This window comes from Gossypium arboreum, chromosome 5 (genome assembly GCF_025698485.1).
Source record: "Gossypium arboreum isolate Shixiya-1 chromosome 5, ASM2569848v2, whole genome shotgun sequence".
Lineage (NCBI taxonomy): Eukaryota > Viridiplantae > Streptophyta > Magnoliopsida > Malvales > Malvaceae > Gossypium > Gossypium arboreum.
The window spans coordinates 9,650,927-9,673,175 of record NC_069074.1 but is presented as its reverse complement, the minus strand read 5'-3'; the positions used below and the strand labels follow the sequence as shown (position 1 = coordinate 9,673,175).

Sequence of the window (22,249 nt, the reverse complement as noted above, 5' to 3'; positions counted from 1 at the left end):
GTTGGAAGGTTTTGATGTTGGCTTTCATGAAGGGTAGTGCAGAAGTAAAAGAGTTGCTATAATGATAATGTTATTAATCAGCTAACTAAAAGTATAACATCCATCAATTATTGGAGTCTGTACAAGTAAAAGCTTAATGTAGAAAAATGTTTTTCTGAGGTGGTTATTATTATTATTATTATTACAAACAAAAAGTTTTTTTTTATAGGAAATTACATACAAAAGAAGTTAAAGTACAAGAATAACGAGACTTATAAATCTTGAAATTTAAGTTGTCAAGAACTCTATGAATTAATAGAATTTATATTTTTGTTATCTTACTTTAAAAGCCAGATAATAATAAGGTTAGTTTTAGCAATAAATTGCAATCGACTTTTTAGTAATGTATAAAGGTCTCAAAATCAATATAATTAACTGTGATATTCACACTATCAGAGGGTTAATGTCAGTACTTTAGGACAACAAAATGAGATGTGGGACTAAAGTCGTTATTTGGTGTGCTTCCATGGTCTTTCCTTTCTTCGGAATTTTGTAATAGAATTACATTAATAAAAAATCATTTCCAAGGGAAAACAGAAGTGACCTTAGTAAATAAAGAAATGAGTGAATAGTGTGGCGACTTCATGATTGGCAAGCAAAGAATCTTCAGATCATTTTCCAGTTCCCATTTTTTTTTTCTAAAGAAAAACAGTGTTTGGTGACAAAATTTGACCGGTGTGGCCAAGCACCCACTCAAGGCAATTAAAATCACTGCATTCTTGATATAGAACATGTGTCGTGGGACTCAATTTTGGTAAAGATGGCCCTTGCTTTGGATTTGGGGTCAAAAGGAAAAGAAAAAATGAACAAAGTGACAGCAACAGATTGAAAAAAAAAAAAAGAGATTAGATGCTCCCCTGTCTTAGGGTATTTAAGCATGAACAGTGCAGCTAATAATTGAACAAATGGTCAATCAAAGTTGAATAAAAAACCCAATCATATTGCTTAAGTGATACCACAAGAGTTGAAACGCAAGTATTTGAAAAAAATTGCAATCCGAAATTAAAAAAAAAAGATTATATATGTCAAAACTCAACCTAAAAGTTTATTGGATGTATCTTAAACCAAAATAAGTATATGATGTAATTAAATTATGGTCTGAATGTAATGTATGCAGTGAGGCGCTGTTTAAGTAGTCTGCTTTTGCTCGCAAACCTTGACGTATAATGAAAATTACATGGACTTTATTATCATTACACTTTAGTGGTTTTTTATACATATGAAAAAGTTTCAAGAAAAGAAGTCGAATCTCGAATCTTATCTCTCTTTTTCCGAAATATGTCAAATGGGAAACTTCCGGCTTCAATCCTAACATCGATTTACTATACGTATATTGTTATAACTGTAAATAAACCAAATAAAAATGAGGTGGATGATTGATGAATTTTCAAATACCAAAACAAGCATGCACAATCCAAATCATAGCCCAAAAATTTAATTGATAACTTACAAATGTACAGATTTCATGCCTGCAAAATTTCCCAAGACAATGTTAGAATCATAAATGCACCAAGAATTTTAAATGAAAAAAGAAAAAGAAACTTAAATGATTTGCTTTGCTTTGCTTTGCTTTTTTTGTTTTGAGCATTTGATTCAATTAAAGTGTTTCAAATAATGAGGATGATGAATCAAGATGACGGAGGAGCAATAACTAATGGTGAAGAAGGGGGAAGTGAGCGTCTGCTTCGGCTTCTACCCCTGCTTTGAGTGATGGATGGCGATGAATTCGATGAAGAATTTGAAGATGATGTGAATCTGTTGGATTCGTTCGTCAATTTCTTCTTTTCTCCTTCACTAGATTTGTCTTCAATTCTGTGATGCCTCACTTTGGTTGCATTTAAAGTCACCGGAAGAACACAGTTGCAGAAGAACCCTACAATCACCGGTACATGTCATTCTTTATACACCCCATTATCCTCTAAAATCAAATTCAGAAAACAGAAATTATTGGGGGAATCATATAAAAACCAGAAACTTAACTATTTCTGTTATTACATTCAAAAATTTCTAAGTTACCAAGTAGCAGTTTTTTTATCATTTTATCAAACCCAAAGAATGTTATTTAGATTTAATTTTTTCTTGAAGTACTCATATCTAAGCATATATTCATAGGATATGGAATAGGATGCTCTGTTTCAAAAATAAATATCTATATTTGTCACTTAATATGAATCTGGACAACGTAAAACTGACTAAAGCATTGACTCTGGTTCTTGCTTTCTTGACACTTTCAACCATTATATTCCATAAAAGAAGAAAAAGAAGAATTCGGAAGGGCAATTGATTTATCGGTTTCTTTGGCGACTTATAACAGCAAAATTGAATGAAAAAAGAACCCATTTTATCATTAATTGAAAAAGCAGAGTTACCGATTCTAGCAAGGCGATTAACCCAGCTTGGGATAGGATTCCCAGTCAACCTGATGCAAGCATCATTGCAGAAATGGTTGCAATTTTTGGTGATTAAATTGTACGCATTTCCTTTGTATTCCTCAGCTAAATCCTCCATCACTCCCCTCACATCTGCAGGCCCCAACTCTGTTTTCCCAATCAAAATCGACTTCCTAAAAGTGAACCCATCGCATTGCTTTGGTTCTGCCTCAAATATCCCTGTTGTTGGATACTCGTGAGCTCCAAACGCATATTCAACCCCATGGACTGCCACCCAAATAACCCAACAATCAGCTCCTTCATAAAACTATCAATAAAACAAATACCAGAAAAATAAGAAACCAATTTTCTTCAACCTCACTTCACTTCAGCTAAGGTTTTTCAACTTTTTTTTTTCTTGGATCTAAAAATGGAAAACAGCATCTAACAAAACACCCGGTTTCAAAGATTTAAAACCCAAACCATAGATCTGCCATCCAAAACTAGCAGCAGAAAGGAATATATAAAGACGGAAAGTTGATAATAGTAAGTAATAAGAAAACAAACCTTGAACACCAGAATGATAAACCCCAAGTCCAAACCAATAAGCATACCCATTAATTGGTGTTAGATCATACACATTGAGATACACTGGTACAGATCCTGTTTCCTCGCAGCTTGAATTTTTACGACACAACATTTTTTTGTTCTCAGAAAAAAAAATTTTAATCCAAGTACTGAGTCTGAGACTTTTTTTTTTTTTTTTTCCCTAATGAAAATGATAGTCGTTAGTTTAACGAAGAAGAATGGTAACATATTATAAAAAGAGCAAATTGGGTTTTTTTTTTTAATTTTTTAAATTTAATATGGTTTACATGTTTTAAAAATTTTGAAATGTGGTAAAGTAGAGAATAAGAATCTTCTGATGATGGGCAGCATCGGCGGCAGATAGTGCCGCCCTTTTCTTTTTCTTCTTCTTCCTTTCTTAATTATTTTTCAATTTTGATGTATTTTAAACTTTAACAGCACAATTTATTTTATATAACTTAAAAATCATTTGAAACAATAACATTTAAGTTTTTGAATTTGAAACTCATTTTATATAATATTTTTAAAGTACAAACATCCCATTATTCTTAAATTTTAAATCCTTTTTACAATAAAAGGGGAAAAAATCCAAACTTTGAATATTAGTGATTAGAATTTGGGAAATTTTTATCATTCTCAGCTTTGTTTAAAAATTGGAGAAAGTAACGGTAATCATTATGATACAATGTGGTACACCGTGGGCAATGGTTTTCCATTTTGTTTTTTTTTTATTATTATATTTAAATTACAATAGAAATTATTTAACAGTTGTTACTGGAAAGTAATTGTTTTAAAAAAAATTATTGATAGTAAATAAAAAATGAATTCCATACTGTATGTTTAAGGTTAATAAGTTTGTTTTTGTTTGTGTATAGTTCACTTATAGATGGTATGAGATTTGATGATCTTCATTTTAGGTGCAGGTATGGAAGATGGGACCTGCCAGATTAGATGATATTAATTAAATGTTAATTAATAAATGAGCTCCAAAATACCCTTTACTTATTTTCTTAGTTTTATTAAAAAAATTTTAAAATTCCTTTTACAACAAACACTCCGCCACAACCTAAATTTCATTATTTTTAATTGTTATTAACATCTCACCAATTATTCAACAGTTCAATTAATTTATTTTTTAAAGTCGATAATTTTTAATATTGATTATTTATGTTAAGCTATTTTATCAATTTATAGTGTTGTTATATATAATTTTAATGGATAGATCTCTGGTCATTCTTACTATGTACAATTATTATGGATGAATTTTGTCAAGTTATGTTATGATTCTTTATTTATTTGTGTTTTATATCAGTTTGACTTTATTTTATAATTAATATGTATTAAAATTTCACAAATAAATTTAAGGTATGACAAATATTTTATAAAGTACAGTGAAAAATTAAATATATATATATTAATTTAATATTTATTATACATTTAATTCAGTATGATGTCTTATAAATGATGTATCAAATAATTACATTTATCATTAGATTAAATTTATAGTTATAAATTGTAACCAAAAATCATCTGTCTTACAAGAAAAATAAATTAGATGTGATGGTTTTTAATATGAATTGTGGAATTGTGTTTTCTTTAGATGGGGTGTGGAGAGAGAAAAGAAATAGGAAAAAAAAAAAAAAAACCCTTTGATTATAGTGAATTATTTGTGTTTCTAAAGTCAAATGTGGAGGACCCCAAAGATTTTGATATTTGTTCCCTCACTTGGGATTGTTGGAAGTCAAGTAATCACTACGATATGGTTACACAATATTAATACATAAATGTAATAAAATTTATATAACATAATTTATTAGAATTTATATAAATAGTTAATGCCTAAAATATGTGTGTAATACATTAAAATATACAATCGTGATACAATCAAATGAATTAAGAATATTTAAGAGAATCATATACTAATAAAAATTAAGAGGTAAACCTTGGAATGATGTTGATTTTGTTGCATCATTATAGGCCTTCCCCATGATATGCATAACATGTGCATCCAAATAATTTTCAAAGTTGAATCAATTATGTCCGTGTTTTTATTTTAGTTACTTAATTTTAATTTTTTTTAAATTAGACACTAACATTTGAATTAATTATTGTTTTAGTTATTTGTACTTTTTTAATTGATATATTACTATATTTAGTCATTGACACTTGCATATTCTATCAATTTGATCATAATTCTAAATAATTCAATAAAATTAACTTTTCACGTTTATAAATTCTATCAATTTGATCCTCAAGCTTCAAATAAATGCTTTCAACTTTAAAACAAAGACATCCCACATCTATTAATTGTTTTATTTATGGTTGAAATTATTCAATTCAATACATAACCCTTTTTGTTTATATTTTTAAGAAGTTGGTGTTAGAAACTAACTAAACGCCATTAAAAATAATAGAAAATAAAAATTTTGAAAATATAATATATATAAATAATTTAATAGTTGTAAAAAAATAAAATTTTGCTTTGACTAGCATAATTTTAATTTTTAATTATTTGTAAATGATTTGACATTGAATCGAATTATTAGTGATGCATACAACTTATCATTTAATTTAAAAATTAAAAGCAAATAATTAAAATAAATAGAATACATAATAATCTCTTAATTAGTTTATATAATTAAAAAAATCATTATCAATGTAACAAAAGGAAGTTCAATTAATTCTTTTGCATTTTTCTTCTTATGAAAATTTAAATGTGCATAATTTTTCTCATATAATTATTGATTGAACAGTTGGATTTTTCAAATCCATATTTTTTTAACCCTAGTATTAATTTTCAATTTTAAAACCAACTTCAAGAACTATTTTTATATACCTTGAAGGAAATCTCGTACTGTTAATTATAAGATTAAATCTAAAGTACCTTTTTGAAGATTTTTCCTTTTTCTTTAGCCAAAATTTCAACAATCAAAGAGTTATAAAATATTATATTAGGAAGAAAACTAATGAAAAATGAAATTGAAATAAAGTTTCAAGATAAATTCATTGGTATTGGGAATTGGTTTCGAAAACGACTTGTTAGTTGAGAGAAGTTTTTTTTTTTTTTTTTTTGGGGGGTTTACAAATTTATAGATGTGAAATGCCTTTGTCTTAAAAGTCAAAAGCTTTGGTTAGGAAGTTTGAGGATTAAATTGATAGAATTTGTAAATGTAAAAGGTTAAATTCATTGCATTATTTAGAATTAGAAACAAATTGATAGAATATGTAAGCATTAAGAACTAAATGTGTTATTATACCGATTTGATAAAAACGCTTTTCGTTATCAATTTAATGACGGATGACCAAAATAGAAGTGAATTCAAATGTTAGTGTCTAAATTGAAATTTTTTAAAGTTGAGTGACCAAAATAAGAATACAGGCATAGTTGTGTGATCAGTTGTGCAGTTTACCCTAATTTTTATTCCAATTTTGTCTTTATATTGGTCTAATAATAAATAAAATTAGTAAAAAAAATTATAGTTTACATTAACGTATAATTGAGTTGAAATAATAAGTTAACTCAATATTAATTTGGTTAGGAAAAGAATATTTAAAAGTCAAAATTTAAATGGATAAATATTAAAATTATACATGAACATTGATACAAATTGCAATGTTATACATCAACTTTAATTTGGTATAGTTGTATACATCGAATTTTAATTTTAGTTCAATTTTACATTTCACTTATCTATATGACACAATTTTCCGTTAAATCATATAAAAAATACTGACATAATATTTTATTAAATTAAAAACAAACAGCTAAATTTAAATACTTTCCAACTAGATTAAAGATAAACACAATTATTTATCATTTCCTTTGAAAATCTGGTTTTGTGGAAATAATTCTAAATTGAAAAATAAAGAGTATTATAATTATTTTTAACTTCATAAAAAAAACTATTTAATATATATCAGGTCAATTTTGATTTCGCCAAATGGATTGGGTTTCATTGTTTAGTTTTAAAGGGTAAGTGGGTTTGAGCGCTGGGTTTAATGTTTTATTTTTTTTTATGAATTTATAAATATATAAGAAGGAAAAAAAAAACATAGCGAAAGAGAATTATTGTTCAAGACTGTCTGAAATGAAATCCTTCTTAAATTTCAATTTTTAAGTCTTGTATTTATTGCAAGTCGGATTCATATTTGTTTCGGGATTCAACAAATAACTTCATCATCCACCAAGTCTACCAGCAATTATATACTACAACAAACTCGAATTTAATATATTATCATATTCTTTACTTTGAATTTAATTTTTATATTTTTTATTTTAAAAATTTAGTCATTTTATTTTTCAGATTAAAAATTAAAATTCAATTATTAATACAATTAAATTTATTTGTATGATATTTTGAAATAAGAAATAAACATTTAGTTGCATGTAAGTTAAATTGACGTTATAATGAATCAATTTTAAAAAAAATAATTTTAAGGTATCAACAATTAAACTTCAATTTTAAATTTTGAAAAATAAAATGAAAAACATTTCTAAAATATATATATATACATATACACACTAAAATTTAAATTTACAAACAATATTAACCAAAATAGAAATATATGATAACCCAATATAACCTGCTAACATTACAGAAGCTGTTTTTAGTGATTTTAAGACATTTCCAATTGAAAATGTTGGATGATGTGCATTTTATGTGGGAAAAAAAAAGAAAGAGAAAGAGTAAAAGAAGGTCATTGGGATGGATGTTGTTGGGAACTGCATATTTATTTTGTCGTCTGATTGACATGCAAGTTTCTTAATTTTCTTACCATTGAAATACTCTACGTGAAAAATCATTATAGCTATTTATGTGGTGTTAATTTCCACAGGCTGGTAGATTCTTGAGTATTTGGATGGATAAAGATGAGGAATGTAGTTTTCTTCTCAGGAGAAGCTCCAAATCCAATAAAGAGAAGAAAAGAAGAAGAAGGTAGGACCCGATAAATTGGTGAAAATTGAAACAAGTTTTTGTTTATGGCGCAGAGAAGGGTTTAGGAGGGAAAAAGAGGTTCTAAAATCTAATTATGGGTTGGTAACCTAAGTTAGAGCAAAGTAATGAAGGGTCGGTCGAGCTCTCTCTCTAATGGGTCCATAAAGCTTCTTCCTCTTTTCCCTTTGGGTGGGTGGGTGGGTTTTATTTGTGCATTGGATGGGACTGGAATATGATGACTCATTCCAGTGAATAATTTTATGCCGAGATTCTTAAAGTTTCAGCTATCAAACCACAACATTACATGATGACAACAACTTTCCCCACACATCCTAATTCAACATATTTTTCTTTTACAATCTGTCTTCCTTCATTGCTTGATTCGAGATTAGAGATTCATATAGAGTCTGAAATCTAAATTTTGTGTATGTATTTTTTTTTTTTACCTTTTTAATATTCTAATATTAAATTCAAATATTGTTATTTGTATCCAAATCCAATTAAATAATATTATTCTTAGGATATTTGAATCCACTCAGATATTCAAATTTAGCAAATCAAAATTTCATAAAATAATGTATTTGATTTTTGAGATTTGAATCCATTTTCTATAAAATTAAAGGAACTTCCTCCAATTATAAAAATAAAATAAAATCTAAAATTTTCACTGAGAAAAATAATTTATTTATTTTAAAATAACTAATATAATAAAAAGAATAACTACTGGATTGGCCGAAAGAATAAAGCCCGTCTTCAAGAGCTCCCAAATTGGGCCTGCATAAAAATAGTTTAAAAAAAAACCCAAATGCTTAAACCTTAGTGGCATCTTAAACTTAAACCCTAACGAAAATCCATCGCCAAAGAAGCAGCAGCGCTCCAAGCAGGCAGCATCAATGGCGTGGCTAATCCGACCCTTAAGAAGAACCCTTTTTTCTGCTTCCCTTAGAACCCCACTCCTTCATCAACACCCAAACTCCACCTCCTTTTCCAACTCCAGAAACTACATCTCCGATATGCGTAAGTCTGCTTTCCAAGACAACATTTTGAGGCTCCTTCGCAAAGAAATCCAATACGAGCACGATCACTGCCCTCCAAAACAAGTATTTTATTTGGCTTTTTTTTTTTGTTTCTTTATCAATTGCTTCGTTTTGGTATTGTACCTTGTTAGAAATTGCACATCGAAATTTGATGCTGAAAATGGGCTTGATTTGATATTCAAAGAACAATGCCAGTTAAATATGGTCACTTTTAAGTACCTTTCTTTTATTGTGTTATACTCTTAAAATGTGTAATTCTAGGAATATAATCGAGCAGGCTCTTAATATGATTTCGTTCTGCCTAAAATAATTAAAAATAAAAACAATACATTTCAAGTTTCAAAGTGTTATATTGGGAAAATTGAACCAAGTAACTGCTCATTCTGAATTCTCACCTTTAAATTGCAGCCCACGACCAGATTCAATTCTTTTACCGTTGATGACCGATCAGGAGAACAATGGATTAGATTGAAAAGAAAATTCGGAGAAAAAGAAGATATTACAATTGATGTAACCATGTTTGACGGGTCTGTTACTGTCCCTGATTCTGGTCAAGTACAGTCTGATGAGCAGCTTCATATAACATTTATTGTCAACATCTCTAAGGGGGATGATAGTGATGTCTTGGAGATTGTCTGCTCAGCTTGGCCAAATACCATAGAGATCCAAAAATTTTATGTTCGCGGGTGTAATAGGACAGCGATTCATCCTTACATTGGTCCAGAGTTCAAGTATGTTATTTTATCTGTTTGCTTTAAAACTGTTACAGTTGATTCTACAATACACCTTGCGCAATCCTAATATGAAACAATCATTTGCTTCATATAGTTAGTTTAGGTCCCCTGCCTCCGTTACTTTTTTTTTTCTTTTTTATATTTCGAGTTAAACCAGCTTTCCTTTTGCATTCTTCCTCAGCATCTAGTGGAATGGTGGTTATTGGCTTTGTTTCTGACTTTATTTGGTTTATGTCTTCATTGTGGTCATTACAGGGAATTGGATGAACAACTGCAGGACTCACTTTATGAGTTCTTGGAGGAAAGAAGTATAAATGATGAACTTGCAATATTCTTGCATGAATACATGAAAAACAAAGATAAAACTGAGATCATTAGATGGTTGCAAACTGTCAAATCTCACATTGAGAAGAAATAGAGCAGTTTTTTTTGCTGTGTTCATTTTGACTTGTTGCTGTTTTAGTTAACAAAATCATTACTTGCTATACCAATTCTATCTGTGCCTCCATTACAAGAAATTGTGTTTGTGTAAAGCTTGATGAATCTATTACTTGCCAATATCAACCCAACCATTGAAAAGCAGTGGAAACACGCTGACCAACTGACCACTAGTTGCTACCCCTTTCAAGTTGGATGAAACTACAGGTATAAGTTATGATATTGCGAACATGAAACTAGTTTTCATATATATACACACACTACGTGTTAAGAAATTGATTTAGGGTTTATTGTTATTTTATATGAACTCCTTGTGGATAAATTTTGTCATCTACGTTAGATCGAAATTGTTAAATCATTTGGCTTAGATTCGGTGTTTAATTATTTTATTATTATGGAAAGAATAATCGTGCATGATTTTGAGTAGGTATCGACTTTCGTCCATGTTTAATGGTTACCATGCTTCTTAATAGTTATTTTTTTCATCAACCAATACTTAAAACGTTTATGTAATTAGATAATATATATCCAACACACTTAGGATGCTAACTTTTGAAAGGATTTGAGGCATTAAATCAAATATTTGTTAACATGATAAGGTTTGTTCAGTTAAAGTTCATATAAATATTTGTAAGGTAATGTTTAGTATTAATATGCTAATACTATCATGGTACCTTAGTAAAGTAGTGATTTTATTTATTTATTATCTTATAACTTGGGATTTAAAATTACCATATTTGGTGAATAATAATTGATTGCTGAAAAATTAAAGATTACCATGTCTATTAATTCTAAAAATTAAAGTCGATTGAGTATTAGTTCGATTGGCAACGTAGGAAGATGAGGGTCTGAATGCATTGAAATACATTATCCTTTATTTATATACTGGGAAGAGGATATGGGTAGTTTTAAGTATTGTGTCAAAATAAATAAATTTATTAATATTGTAAACAAAATTAATTTAATCTGAAAATATACTATACTATAAAATAAATATAATGTTGATAGTAAGTAAAGATTTAATGCACATATCAATTTTCCTACTCCATAATCATTGTCAAGTAACATCATTTAACGCTTGTCAAAGATGAGAAATTGTAGTGTATAAACCAACATGATATTGGAGTGATCACACTGTATAAAACATTATCTAACAAGAATCCAGCATTTATAATCATTGTTTATCATCCAAATTACAACCCCATTTGCATAAAAATAATAATAATAACGTAAGACATAATTATATGCTCCTATACCAAAAATTCTAAGCTAATAGGTAAAGGACAAAACTCAAAATATCACATGCACGTATAATTAATCAAAATGAGGAAAACAACAATGGATTTGTCTTTAATTATTGGCATATCTTTTGCTTGAATATTTTCACCTAATCTCAGCTAAAATGATAGCTTCATGTTTTTCATACATCGCTTTCAAACAAAAGAAATCTGAAAGTGTTTCTTAATTGAGAGGCAAAATTCAAAGGTGGGCAGTTAATTATGTAAGTAGGATAAAGGCAATCCAACACCAGGATTTGACAGTCCATCCGATTTCCACCACGTGGCTCGGGAAATAGGGGCTTTCCTTTTCTCAATACATATAATTAATTAGTAATTAAGACTGGGGATTAAACTGCTTGTCAATTTATGAAATCCCGTCTTAATGCGGGTTTGAGGTTTTCCCATCACAATTAACAATGAGGTTTTTTAGTTAGTTTACAACAAGATTCTAGGAAAATCATGTTTTGTAGAATAATCATTGATTACCCATCAATATCAAATTTGATATGATGATATGGTCACTTAGGTAAATAAGATTTTACCCATCATTTAATGTTGGAAACATGATGTGATTGGATTTGCATAACTGTATTTAAATCCAAACAGTTTAGTACTACTGCATCTTTTTTTTTTTGGTATAAATACACATCTTTTTAATGATTATAATAACAATGTTTAATTGACTTGCATCTTATAATCTTAGCTAAACCTGATAGCGCCATCTTACATTTTTCACCCCAATAATCCCTCCAACGGAGATGGTCTATTATTTCAACTGCAAGTGGGTCAAAAATATTGTCATTTGAGACAATTACAACCACCCTATATTTACACACTTAGTGGACCATAATAAATAAAATATTAAAAATGACAACCTAAAAGTACTCCTACACATAGTTTTTACAATCAATGTTTTGGGCCATTATGTTTCCCAAAGCATCAATGACTTGATGATAGATTATGCAATCCTAATTATGGATTTTTAAACCCTCTGTTTTCTTTCCCCCTTAATTGGATATTTCATCAAATTTGAATTCCGAATTAGTATGAAAGAAGGAACATTAAAAGGATTGCTACTATAAATTACATTAACCCTAATTGACAACAAAATAAAATTTTGGATCATTTTCATGGAGTAGGGAAACACAAGAATCTAGTTCAAATGCAAAGTGTGTAAAAGCAATCTTTAATAGCTCAAGTACTCGCCTGGCATAATAAAGCACTAGCTTGACTCGGTTATTTTATGTACATGTTTGCAGCAACGATAGATTCCAATTCTATCATTTGCATTCCTTTTCTTTAAAATTAAGATGTCTTGGAGTCATATGTATATATATAAACTCGTTTACTTGTTAACTAAGAATCATCTTTATATTAAAATGGATTTCTTAGTCACATTATAGCGCTTAAGGCAACATTGAAGTTCATTTCAAGCCTTAAATTAAGTTGTATAATTGGGAAAGCTTTTTTTCTCTTTTTCCAACTTTTAGATTTGGAAATGGTATAATCTCATCAAGCCTTCTATATCCAAAATGCATTTACAAAAAATCCAACTAAAAATCAAAGAAAAAAAAATCTAGGAAGAAGAAGAAGAAGAAGAAGAATGAAAGTAGAGTAGCTACTTAGAGCTTCAAAGACAGGTCAAGCTTCAACTCATCTTTTTTGTTGTTGAATTGGTTAACTGTATCCCACCAATGTCCATTCATTCCCTCCGTGGCTGGACCAAACTTCCCTACACTACCTTGGAATCTAGCAGTACCATTTATCCCCTGCAGATTGGAAACATGCCCGACTGCCCTTGTTTGATCAACAGGTCGTCTAGACCATCCATTGTGCCCATAAACATGCGCCGATGGAACTAAAGATGGCTTGTGGATCATGGAGTGCTCTTGAATTCCAAGCGCCTTATTGAAAGAGCCATACAAAGGAAGTGAAGCCAAGCTAGAATATCGACTAGGGTGTGTATTAGGGTAACCGAAGGCTGAAAAAGAGGCCGCCGCTGCCCCACCGCCGAGCCGCTGCCCTCGTTTGGCTAGTGTTCTTTCACGTTTATGTGCATTTTGGTGGCCTCCCAGAGCCTGTGAGCTATAAAATTTTCTTTGGCAATAGTTACATGAAAATACTCTAGGCTCAGTTTCATTACCTTGAGGAGGCAGTTCCGAAGAATCTTGTTCACCCGACAAGTCCTCCTTGAAACAGTCGATGAAATTGAGCTCTGGGTTGGATTGATCTCGACTGGAGAGGCGCAGATCCAACACGAGATCATCATCATCACCTTGGTGGTGGGTTGCTTCTTCTTTTGCTTCTGCTGCCGGTTGTTTATCTTGTTTGAGGGTCGTATTATCATGTGTTGAGGTTGTGAGGGTGGCAGCAGGCGAGACGGAGATGATGGTGGAAGTTTCAGAGAGAGATGGCTCTGATGGTTTTGGAGGCTCCATTGCGGAATTAAGTTGGTCGTGGGGCTGAGGGAAGGAAAGGGTTTAATTAATAGAAATAAGAGATGTTAACTGTTGAAGTTTTTTCCTTATTAGTAATAATATAATGCTACCCAGCAATCAAAACCTCTGCAATATATTTAAGGTTTTTGTCTTAAACTGGCATCATATACTTTACAGTTGCAAGGTCTTAATACTATACGACTATTGAGAGAGAGAGAGAGAGAGAAAAAAAAAAAAAGTAAGGAAAAGGGAAAAGAGAAGAGCGGTTAATTAGATGATGTGTGTTTTATCCCAACATTTAAAACTCATCAACTTGTACGGGACGAGATTATACCATTTGAATTCCTATCAAATAGATATTAAATAAAAATTTTAATAATTACTTAATATAAGTCAAGATAACTTATTATTATTAAACTAGAATTTTATATGATGCAATATCATTATTTTTATACTAAATTTTGATTTAATATATTCAAAATTAATATAATAATTTTATTATATTATTTTATGTGAATTGCATTTAATTATGCATAAGTTTAATATATTCTTAATTTCATAAGATATATTAAATTATAGATTGATTTTTGATATTATAATGAGTCCAACTCAAATTATTCTTAAGAAAATGAATATCTTAGATCCGAACTTGAATTTTAAATTATAAGCTGATTAGTTAATACATAGAAAAATAAAAATTATAATATATATTTCTATATAACGAAGGTGGGTGAAGCCGGAGCAAACTAAACCTGCTTCTGACCCGCACCAACAATTTTTAATATGAAAACTCAATTTGCCTTTAAAAAGGGAAATCGACCCTTCGAATTCGGGCCAATAAACCAGTTGACAGATGCTGTATGACCAATACTGAGGAAACAAACAAGTGCAGATCAGCTGTAATATATGCTGATTGAACTTTGGACATATATATATTATATTGCAACAATGGGACGGTTTATAAGCTTGTTTAATATCTTAAGGTAAACAATTACGATTGCTTAATGGTGTTACATCTAATGTGCAAAAAAAAATACAATTTATTTTTAAATACTAATTCCATTAGAAGAAATTTAATTTTAAATTGTTACACCAATATATAATTAAAGCAATATGATGAAATTATTTTTATGTCTTATTCATATTCATTTAATGATCTATGTAGATTAATCATTTTACGTTTGTGATTATCCCTCTCAATAATATTAAGGTTCGAATATAATTTTTTCTTTGGAGTATAATATAACATATCGTTACACGCAACACTTATTATCGAGGTTTAACTGTATATATTAATATCTTATTAATACATATTTTTGGAAGATAATATGAGGCACCTGATAATTGATATAAATATGAATATTCTTTGATGGTTTACAAACAAACAAAGGAACCTAAAGCGAAATAGTTGACAGTAAACTGAAACCACATTGGTTCTTTAGAGGAAAAAAATTGTTATTTAAGTTCAATTCCCATGCTGAAGCAAAGTTGGTATCCTCCTTTTTTGGGTGATGCTGACTCCATTTATTCACTTTATTTAGTACACTACCACTTTCTATGTAAATTGTTGTGCTGCCAATAATTTCATTACACTCCAACTTTGGTTCATACAATACTGTAATGGTTTATAACTACCCAGCAGTTGGAATAATTACATATGTGCCATATTTTAAGTATGAGTAATTAATGAAAAAGACTAACATGAAATTGGATATGTATATATATATATATAATATATATATAAAAGAAGAAAAAGGGGTAGGTATGATTATGTAAGGATTGAACCCAGTGTAGGAGTGAAAAATACTACGTATGAATTGAGTGTGTGTATGAATATGATGGAGGGGATTTGGATGATAATAGTTGAATGTTTATTTTTAGAAAAAAATAAAGTGTTAGGTAAGGTTGCAACATTTGAAAAGATGGAAAAGAATCAAAGTTTCTCCGGCAATCACATCAAATCTATTTATACAAATAAACCCCAAACAAATCTCTAAATACTACCCCATGAAATGATTGTTTTAGTATTAGCAAATAGCAAACTATCCTCCACTTTTCGCCAAGTAATTATCCTGTAATCATAAAAAAAAAAGGATTAAAATACAAAAAAAAAAAAAAAAGTCTCTCATTCGCTCATATCTCACAATTTCCTTAGAGCATAATCATTTGACTAATGATAGACAAGTAAGACCTAAATTTCATTTTATTTCTCCCTATTGCTTTTATCGTTTTCCTCTTTTTTCATGAAAAAGGAAAGTGAGAATAAAAGATTAACTAGTTTCGGTATCACCAAATTTATTCCCAAACAAAACTTATGCTCATATTTAAATCAAAATAAAGTTGAAATTAAGAACACGACCAAATTTACTTTAATTAGTTTCTACACTCAAAACAAATCATCAAATATTTCATTTTTAAATTTAACTCAACTATCCAAATCAACCCCAAAACTTTTTACAATAACATGCATTCTAGCTCTCTATTCATTGCTTTCAGTAATTTATGAGAAAAGAGAGAGCACACCTTTTTTTTTTTTTTTTCTTCTCTAGGGCTCATCTGCCTACGCACAAACCCTAACCAGCTATAAACTTGCAATAGAAGAAACAAATTAACAACAATAACAATATTACATATAAGGTAAACTATTTTGTAGGTTACTCAAGCATTAAGTTTTTAACTACGATTGACTGTATATATCATACTATGTTTACACTTTTATTTTGGCCACTTTTTTCTTTTTAAGCTTTGAGCGAGGTACAAAATATTAAGAATTAATCTAAAAAATTGATAGAAACTAAAATAGTGTATTACAAAATTTTCAATTTGTACTTATTTATCTCATTGCGAAATTTAAAAGAAAAATCAATATTGAAATTTAAATTTCAAAACATCAAAATCAATTAAATAAATAATTGAAATTTTTCATCCCTTTATAATTTCAACTGATTTGTTACTATAATATTAAAATTAATTTAATTTCCTCTAAATTTTAAAATTTTATTTTATGTTTCCAATTTATCCTTAATGAAATCAACTATATTAACTTATATTTAATAATTCCATGTGGTAATCAAATTTCTTTTGATTATATAATCTTGAATCTTCAATGCTAAGCTAAAAGAAAAGAAAAGAAAATCATTACAATTAATTAAATTAATTGCTTGTTCTTTGTTTGGGTAAAGAAGTAATGGAACAAAGTCTAGGTTTTGTTTGGCAGAGAAGATAAAATTAATTAATTTAAATTAATTAAATGATTTTTCTTTACTTTTAGCTTAGCACGAAAGATTCAATTATATAACCAAAAGAATTTGAGTTTCGTAAACAATTATTAGAAATGAGTTTTTGAGTTTATTTTAATTTGGAAACACAAAATAAATATTTAAATTTTATAAGGAGATAATAAATTAATTAATTTCAATATTATAGTAACAACTCGTCTTGACACAATCAAGGGATAAAAATATTTCAATAATTTATTTAATTGATTTTGATGTTTTGAAGTTTAAAATTTCGATGTCGAAAAAAAATTTAGAACTTTCGGCAAAGGGATAGACAAGTACAGTTTGTCAAAATTTTTAATGCACTATTTTAGTTTCTACGTTTTTTTCACTTTAATCTTTATAATCTTTTTACCTCAGCTAATACTTAAAAAATATATATTTTTTGGGTGACCAAAATGAAAGTGTAAACATGATGTGGCATATACAGTCAATCGCCATTAGAGATTTAACACTTGGGTGGCTAAAATGAAAGTGCCTTAAAAGTTAGGTGACGAAATTACAAGAATTTCTTTGAGGTGAAAAATTAATTTAATAAAATTAATTATTAAAAACAATAATATTGTAAAGAAACAAATAACAATTCTTACATTAATACAATAATATAAACTTTTAAAATGTATATAATGTGTTAAATTGAACATATAAGCTTTGATTTTGTTTCTCTCTATATTTGTCCCGTAATTAAATCATTATTTTTTTAAAAGTTTCACGATTATAAATATAGAACATTTACAGGTACAATAAATGTATAAATATATGTCTAATCTATTATAATATAGAATCAAATCAATACTAAATATAAAGGATGAAGAACCAAAAAAATCTAAACAAAACCTACATATGATAAATGCATATGGTGAAACTGAAGACCCACACATCATAACTAGATACGATGAAATTTGAATTTTGATACTTAATGACGTGTAACGCCCCAAAATTTTAATTTTTGATTTCGTGTATGTGTGACACACAAGTGTGTATTTGCTTCAGTGGTTCAGTGTTCTAGATGTGTGTAAGAGGTCCCAAGTTAAAAAACAAGCCTTACTTGGGCAAATTTTGTTATTTTTATAAATAAAGCCTTAACCTTGTGCAAAAGGCTTAAGTTTAATTGTTGGTAAGTTTATATTAGATTGGGCCTGCTGGTTTGGTGATTAAGTGGAGTGTTGGATGTCTTGTGTTTAATTCTCTGTGATGGCATAGAGACAGTATTTTTGCTCCAATTTCGGCTAAGAGTTGTGTTGGGACAAAATTCTGAGTAGTTGTGTTTTAGGGGGTTAATAGGGAGTGATTTTAGGAGATAATTGGGGAAAAGTTATCAGAAAATAATCTGATTATCTTTTTTTTGTAAAATAATAATAATAGAGTTTCGATTTCCTCTCCAATTCCTCAAACTTTTTTTTCTCTCCTCCGCTGGTTCTTTCCCCTAGTTGCTGCCGAAATTTCCATTTTTTTCTTTCTTTTTTTTCCAATTGATTCGATTGTTCATCATTGGTTGCGCGTGTTCGGTAAGTAACAGTTAATCAAGGGGCTGGTGGTTTTGAATCAAAGCTGTGATTGTGCAAAGTCATGGTTACTTAAGCGAGGTAAGGGTTTTGTTAGGTTTTTAGTCAAGTTCCTTCTGAAATTGGTTGATTAAAAATGAATTAAGTGATTAATCTGGAGATATGTTGGTTGATTTTTAGGTTCTGGAGGCTTAGGAGTGCTTACGCATCAGAAACGATACTAGGTGTATACCCGAAACACAGAAAACGAGATTCAGTGAAAAGCCAAAATTGCTTGCTGTCGAGAAATAAGAGAAAATGATGCGAAAAAAATCATAGAGAAAGGAAATAAGGGTGTTATAAACTTGGAAATCAACATTTTGCACTAAAATAATTTTGGACAGCAGCGATAGTCTGACTTTGAAAAATCATCAAAAATAGTGGAAATTGAGTTAGAGGTTGAATAAAATATGAAATTAAATTTTATTAAGTCTAGTTTTTCATGGAAGAAACAGTGTCAGCAATGGAATTATAAATTATGAGATATAATAAATTTTGTGAGACAATGTCAAAATGATTTTGGGTTCCCCTGTTCTAAATTTGGAAAATCATAAAAAATTATAAAAGAAATGATTACAAGCTTAAATTTAAATATTTAAATCCTTAATGAGTCTATTTTCAAGAGAAACAAATGTAAACCTTATCCAAATTCCGTACTAAGAGATAAATTATTTTTAGTAAGGAAAGGTTGAAGCTGTCAAACAGTAGAATAGGGATAAATTTGAAGATTTTACTGTACTTATTTGATAAACTATAAATTCTGAAAATTTTATGGTAGAAAGGTATTTGAGTCTAGTTTCAAAAACATCAAGTGGATCTTAATTTTGCGTTCTATAGATAAAGATATAAATAATTTAGTGACAATGACTCAAGTAGACAACTTTGAATGAACGTATAAATAAATAGTGAAAACATATATGAATATTTAGCTAGCTTGGGTTACATTAAATGTAACAGCCTAATTTTCAGTGGTGTCGGAACAGTGATTCGAGATCACTAAATCCGACAAATGAGTACGAAATATTATTAATTTAGTGAGTATAAGTTAAATGTGAAGTTAGGAAAAATTTTGAAATAGTGAAATGTAAAAAATATATATATTAAAATAATTAGAATTGAAAACGAGATATCAAGACCTCGGAATTTTAAATCGAGCCATAAATATTTTTATAAATATTTATGGAGTGTTAATAAGTTAGTATTAAAGTTTCGTCAAGAAATTTTAAAGTACTGATAGCTAATTGAACAAAAGGACTAAATTGTATCAAATGCAAAATTATGGGAAATGATTAAATAGCTTAAATGATAAAATAAAGAGGGTTTAAAAGGCAAATAGACCCAAGGTCTATTTGGGCTGGACAACAAGAGCATGAAATCACCAAGAAAATAAGGGCAAAATTGCAAAATTGCAAAATTTACTTAATAAAGCTAGGACTAAAGTGGAATTATCTAGATTTCTCTTTATTTTCTGCATTCTCATCAGAAAAACACCATGGAAGAGTTCCTTAAGCTGTTTTTTCATATTTTACTGCAATTAAGTTCAATTCTTGATTATTTCTTGAAATTTTGTGTTTTGTGACTTTTACAACTAGGTCCATTTGTTGAATTCATTAGTTCTTGATTCTATGAAAGAAATTGAAAGTTTCTATGAATATGTGCTGGAATTATATGATGATTTGATATAGAATTAGAGCTTTAAATTGTTTATATGCTGATTTTATTGAAAGAATTGAATAGAAAGTGAATGTTTGGGACCTAAATTGTAAAAGAGTTTGAAGTTAGAGTTTTATGTGGAAATTCTGAATTTCAATAGTTATGAAATAACTTATAATGTCTAGGAAAATTATTAATTGAGAAAATTAGTTTAATTGAGGGGTTAATTAAGTAAGGACTGAATTGTATGAGCTGTGAAATTTGGGGCAAAATGAAAATCAACATTTTGCACTAAAACAGTTTTGGACAGCAGCAATAGTTTAACTTTGAAAAATCTCCAAAAATTGTAGAAATCTAATTAGAGAATGAATAAAATATGAAATTAAAGCTTATTGAGTCTAGTTTCTTATAGAAGAAACAGTGTAAGCAATGGAATTGTAAATCATGAGATATAATAAGTTTTGTGAGACAATGTTAGAATGATTTCGGGTTCCCCTGTTTTGACTTTGGAAAATCATCATAAATTGGATAAAAATAATTAAGGGATTAAATTTATATGTTTAAAATCTTTAAAGAATCTATTTTCAATAGAAATAAGCGAGAACATCATCCTAATCTCGTCTGATGAGATAATTAATTCTTAGTGAAGAAGGGTCGAAACTGTCAGACAGCAGAATAGGGGAAACCTTAAAGAATTAACTGTACTTATTGGATAAACCAAAAATTCTGAAAATTTTATGGTAATAATATAAGTGAGTCTAGTTTCAGGAAAAATTAGCGGATCTTAATTTTGAGTTCTGTAGCTTAAGATATAAATAATTTAGTGACTATGACGCAAATTGACAGTTTTGAATATACATAAGTAAATAATGAAATTATTGATAATGTTACTTGTTGCATGTTATATAAATTAAGGATGTGCAATGGAGAGGAGGAGGAGGAAAAATATGTATGAATATTCATCTAGCATGGCTAATTTGCATGTTTTAGGCTCAGGGACTAAATTGAATAAAAGTAAAACTTTATGGGTAATTTTATAAAAATATCAGAAATGACCAAATTGCATGAAATGGATTATTTTATTATTTAAATTACAAAATTGAATGAAATTATTAATTTAGCTCAAGATCAGGGAAAAACATGTTTTAAGGATTAAATTGAAAAGTGTTGAAATTATGGAAAATTCTGACATTTTATAGAATTCATAGGTTGTTATCAATTTGTGTGAGAATAACGGCTGGAAATAAGGATTAAATTGTAATAATTTTATTTTATTTTAACCTAAGGATGAAATCGTCATTAATTAAAAGTTTAGGGGCAAAATGATGATTTGTTTAGAGCATTAGTTGAATGTATTATAACATGAAATAAATGAAAACGACGATCAAATTTCTTTATAAAGATCCGGATGACTTGAATACGAGACTTGAACGTTTAAAGAAAAGATATCGGATTAATGAAATATCTGATAAATGAATCGGTAACTCTGGTAACGCTCCGTAACTCTATTCCGGTGACGGATTCGGGTTAGGGGCGTTACATTAAAAATGGATCACATAGCCAAGGTCAATTTGGGCCGAGTGTGTAACGTCCCCCCTACCCGAGACCGTTGCCGGAGTCAAGCAGGAGACATTACAAAACTTATCTTAGCACTTAAACAGTTTTCGTAGTAAACTATCCATCTGCGTCACAGTCGCTAAAAAAATCATATCTCAAGTTACGAAACTCGAAATCCAATTCCGTAAATTTTCCCTGAAACTAGACTCATATATCTACTTACTAATTTTTTTCTAGAATTTTTGGTCAGGCCAATTAGTACAGTTTATTATAAGAAGTCTCCCTGTTTCAGGGTTCAGCTACTCTGACCCTTGTGCACTTCGAATCAAATTTCTTCCTGTACAGAAATCCAATGAC

General features: G+C 29.1%; 3 protein-coding genes across 3 annotated transcripts; 1 reads left to right on the top strand and 2 right to left on the bottom strand.

Moving 5' to 3' along the window:
• Positions 1–1,458: 1,458 nt before the first annotated feature.
• LOC108451974 (deSI-like protein At4g17486) lies at positions 1,459–3,420 on the bottom strand. The gene is made up of 3 exons (XM_017749692.2): positions 2,976–3,420; positions 2,409–2,696; positions 1,459–1,912 (listed from the first exon to the last, which is right to left on the bottom strand). The coding sequence occupies exons 1-3, from the start codon at positions 3,106–3,108 to the stop codon at positions 1,668–1,670; spliced, it is 666 nt and encodes a 221-aa protein (XP_017605181.1). The 5' UTR covers positions 3,109–3,420; the 3' UTR covers positions 1,459–1,667.
• A 5,292-nt stretch (positions 3,421–8,712) lies between these two features.
• LOC108452027 (uncharacterized protein At2g39795, mitochondrial) lies at positions 8,713–10,274 on the top strand. Its single transcript, XM_017749756.2, has 3 exons — positions 8,713–9,033; positions 9,379–9,701; positions 9,960–10,274. Exons 1-3 carry the CDS (start codon positions 8,827–8,829, stop codon positions 10,120–10,122), a joined length of 693 nt encoding a protein of 230 aa, XP_017605245.1. The 5' UTR covers positions 8,713–8,826; the 3' UTR covers positions 10,123–10,274.
• A 2,647-nt stretch (positions 10,275–12,921) lies between these two features.
• Positions 12,922–14,122, bottom strand: LOC108452582 (zinc finger protein 1). The gene has a single exon (XM_017750377.2). The coding sequence runs from the start codon at positions 13,858–13,860 to the stop codon at positions 13,045–13,047; it is 816 nt and encodes a 271-aa protein (XP_017605866.1). The 5' UTR covers positions 13,861–14,122; the 3' UTR covers positions 12,922–13,044.
• Positions 14,123–22,249: the final 8,127 nt, after the last annotated feature.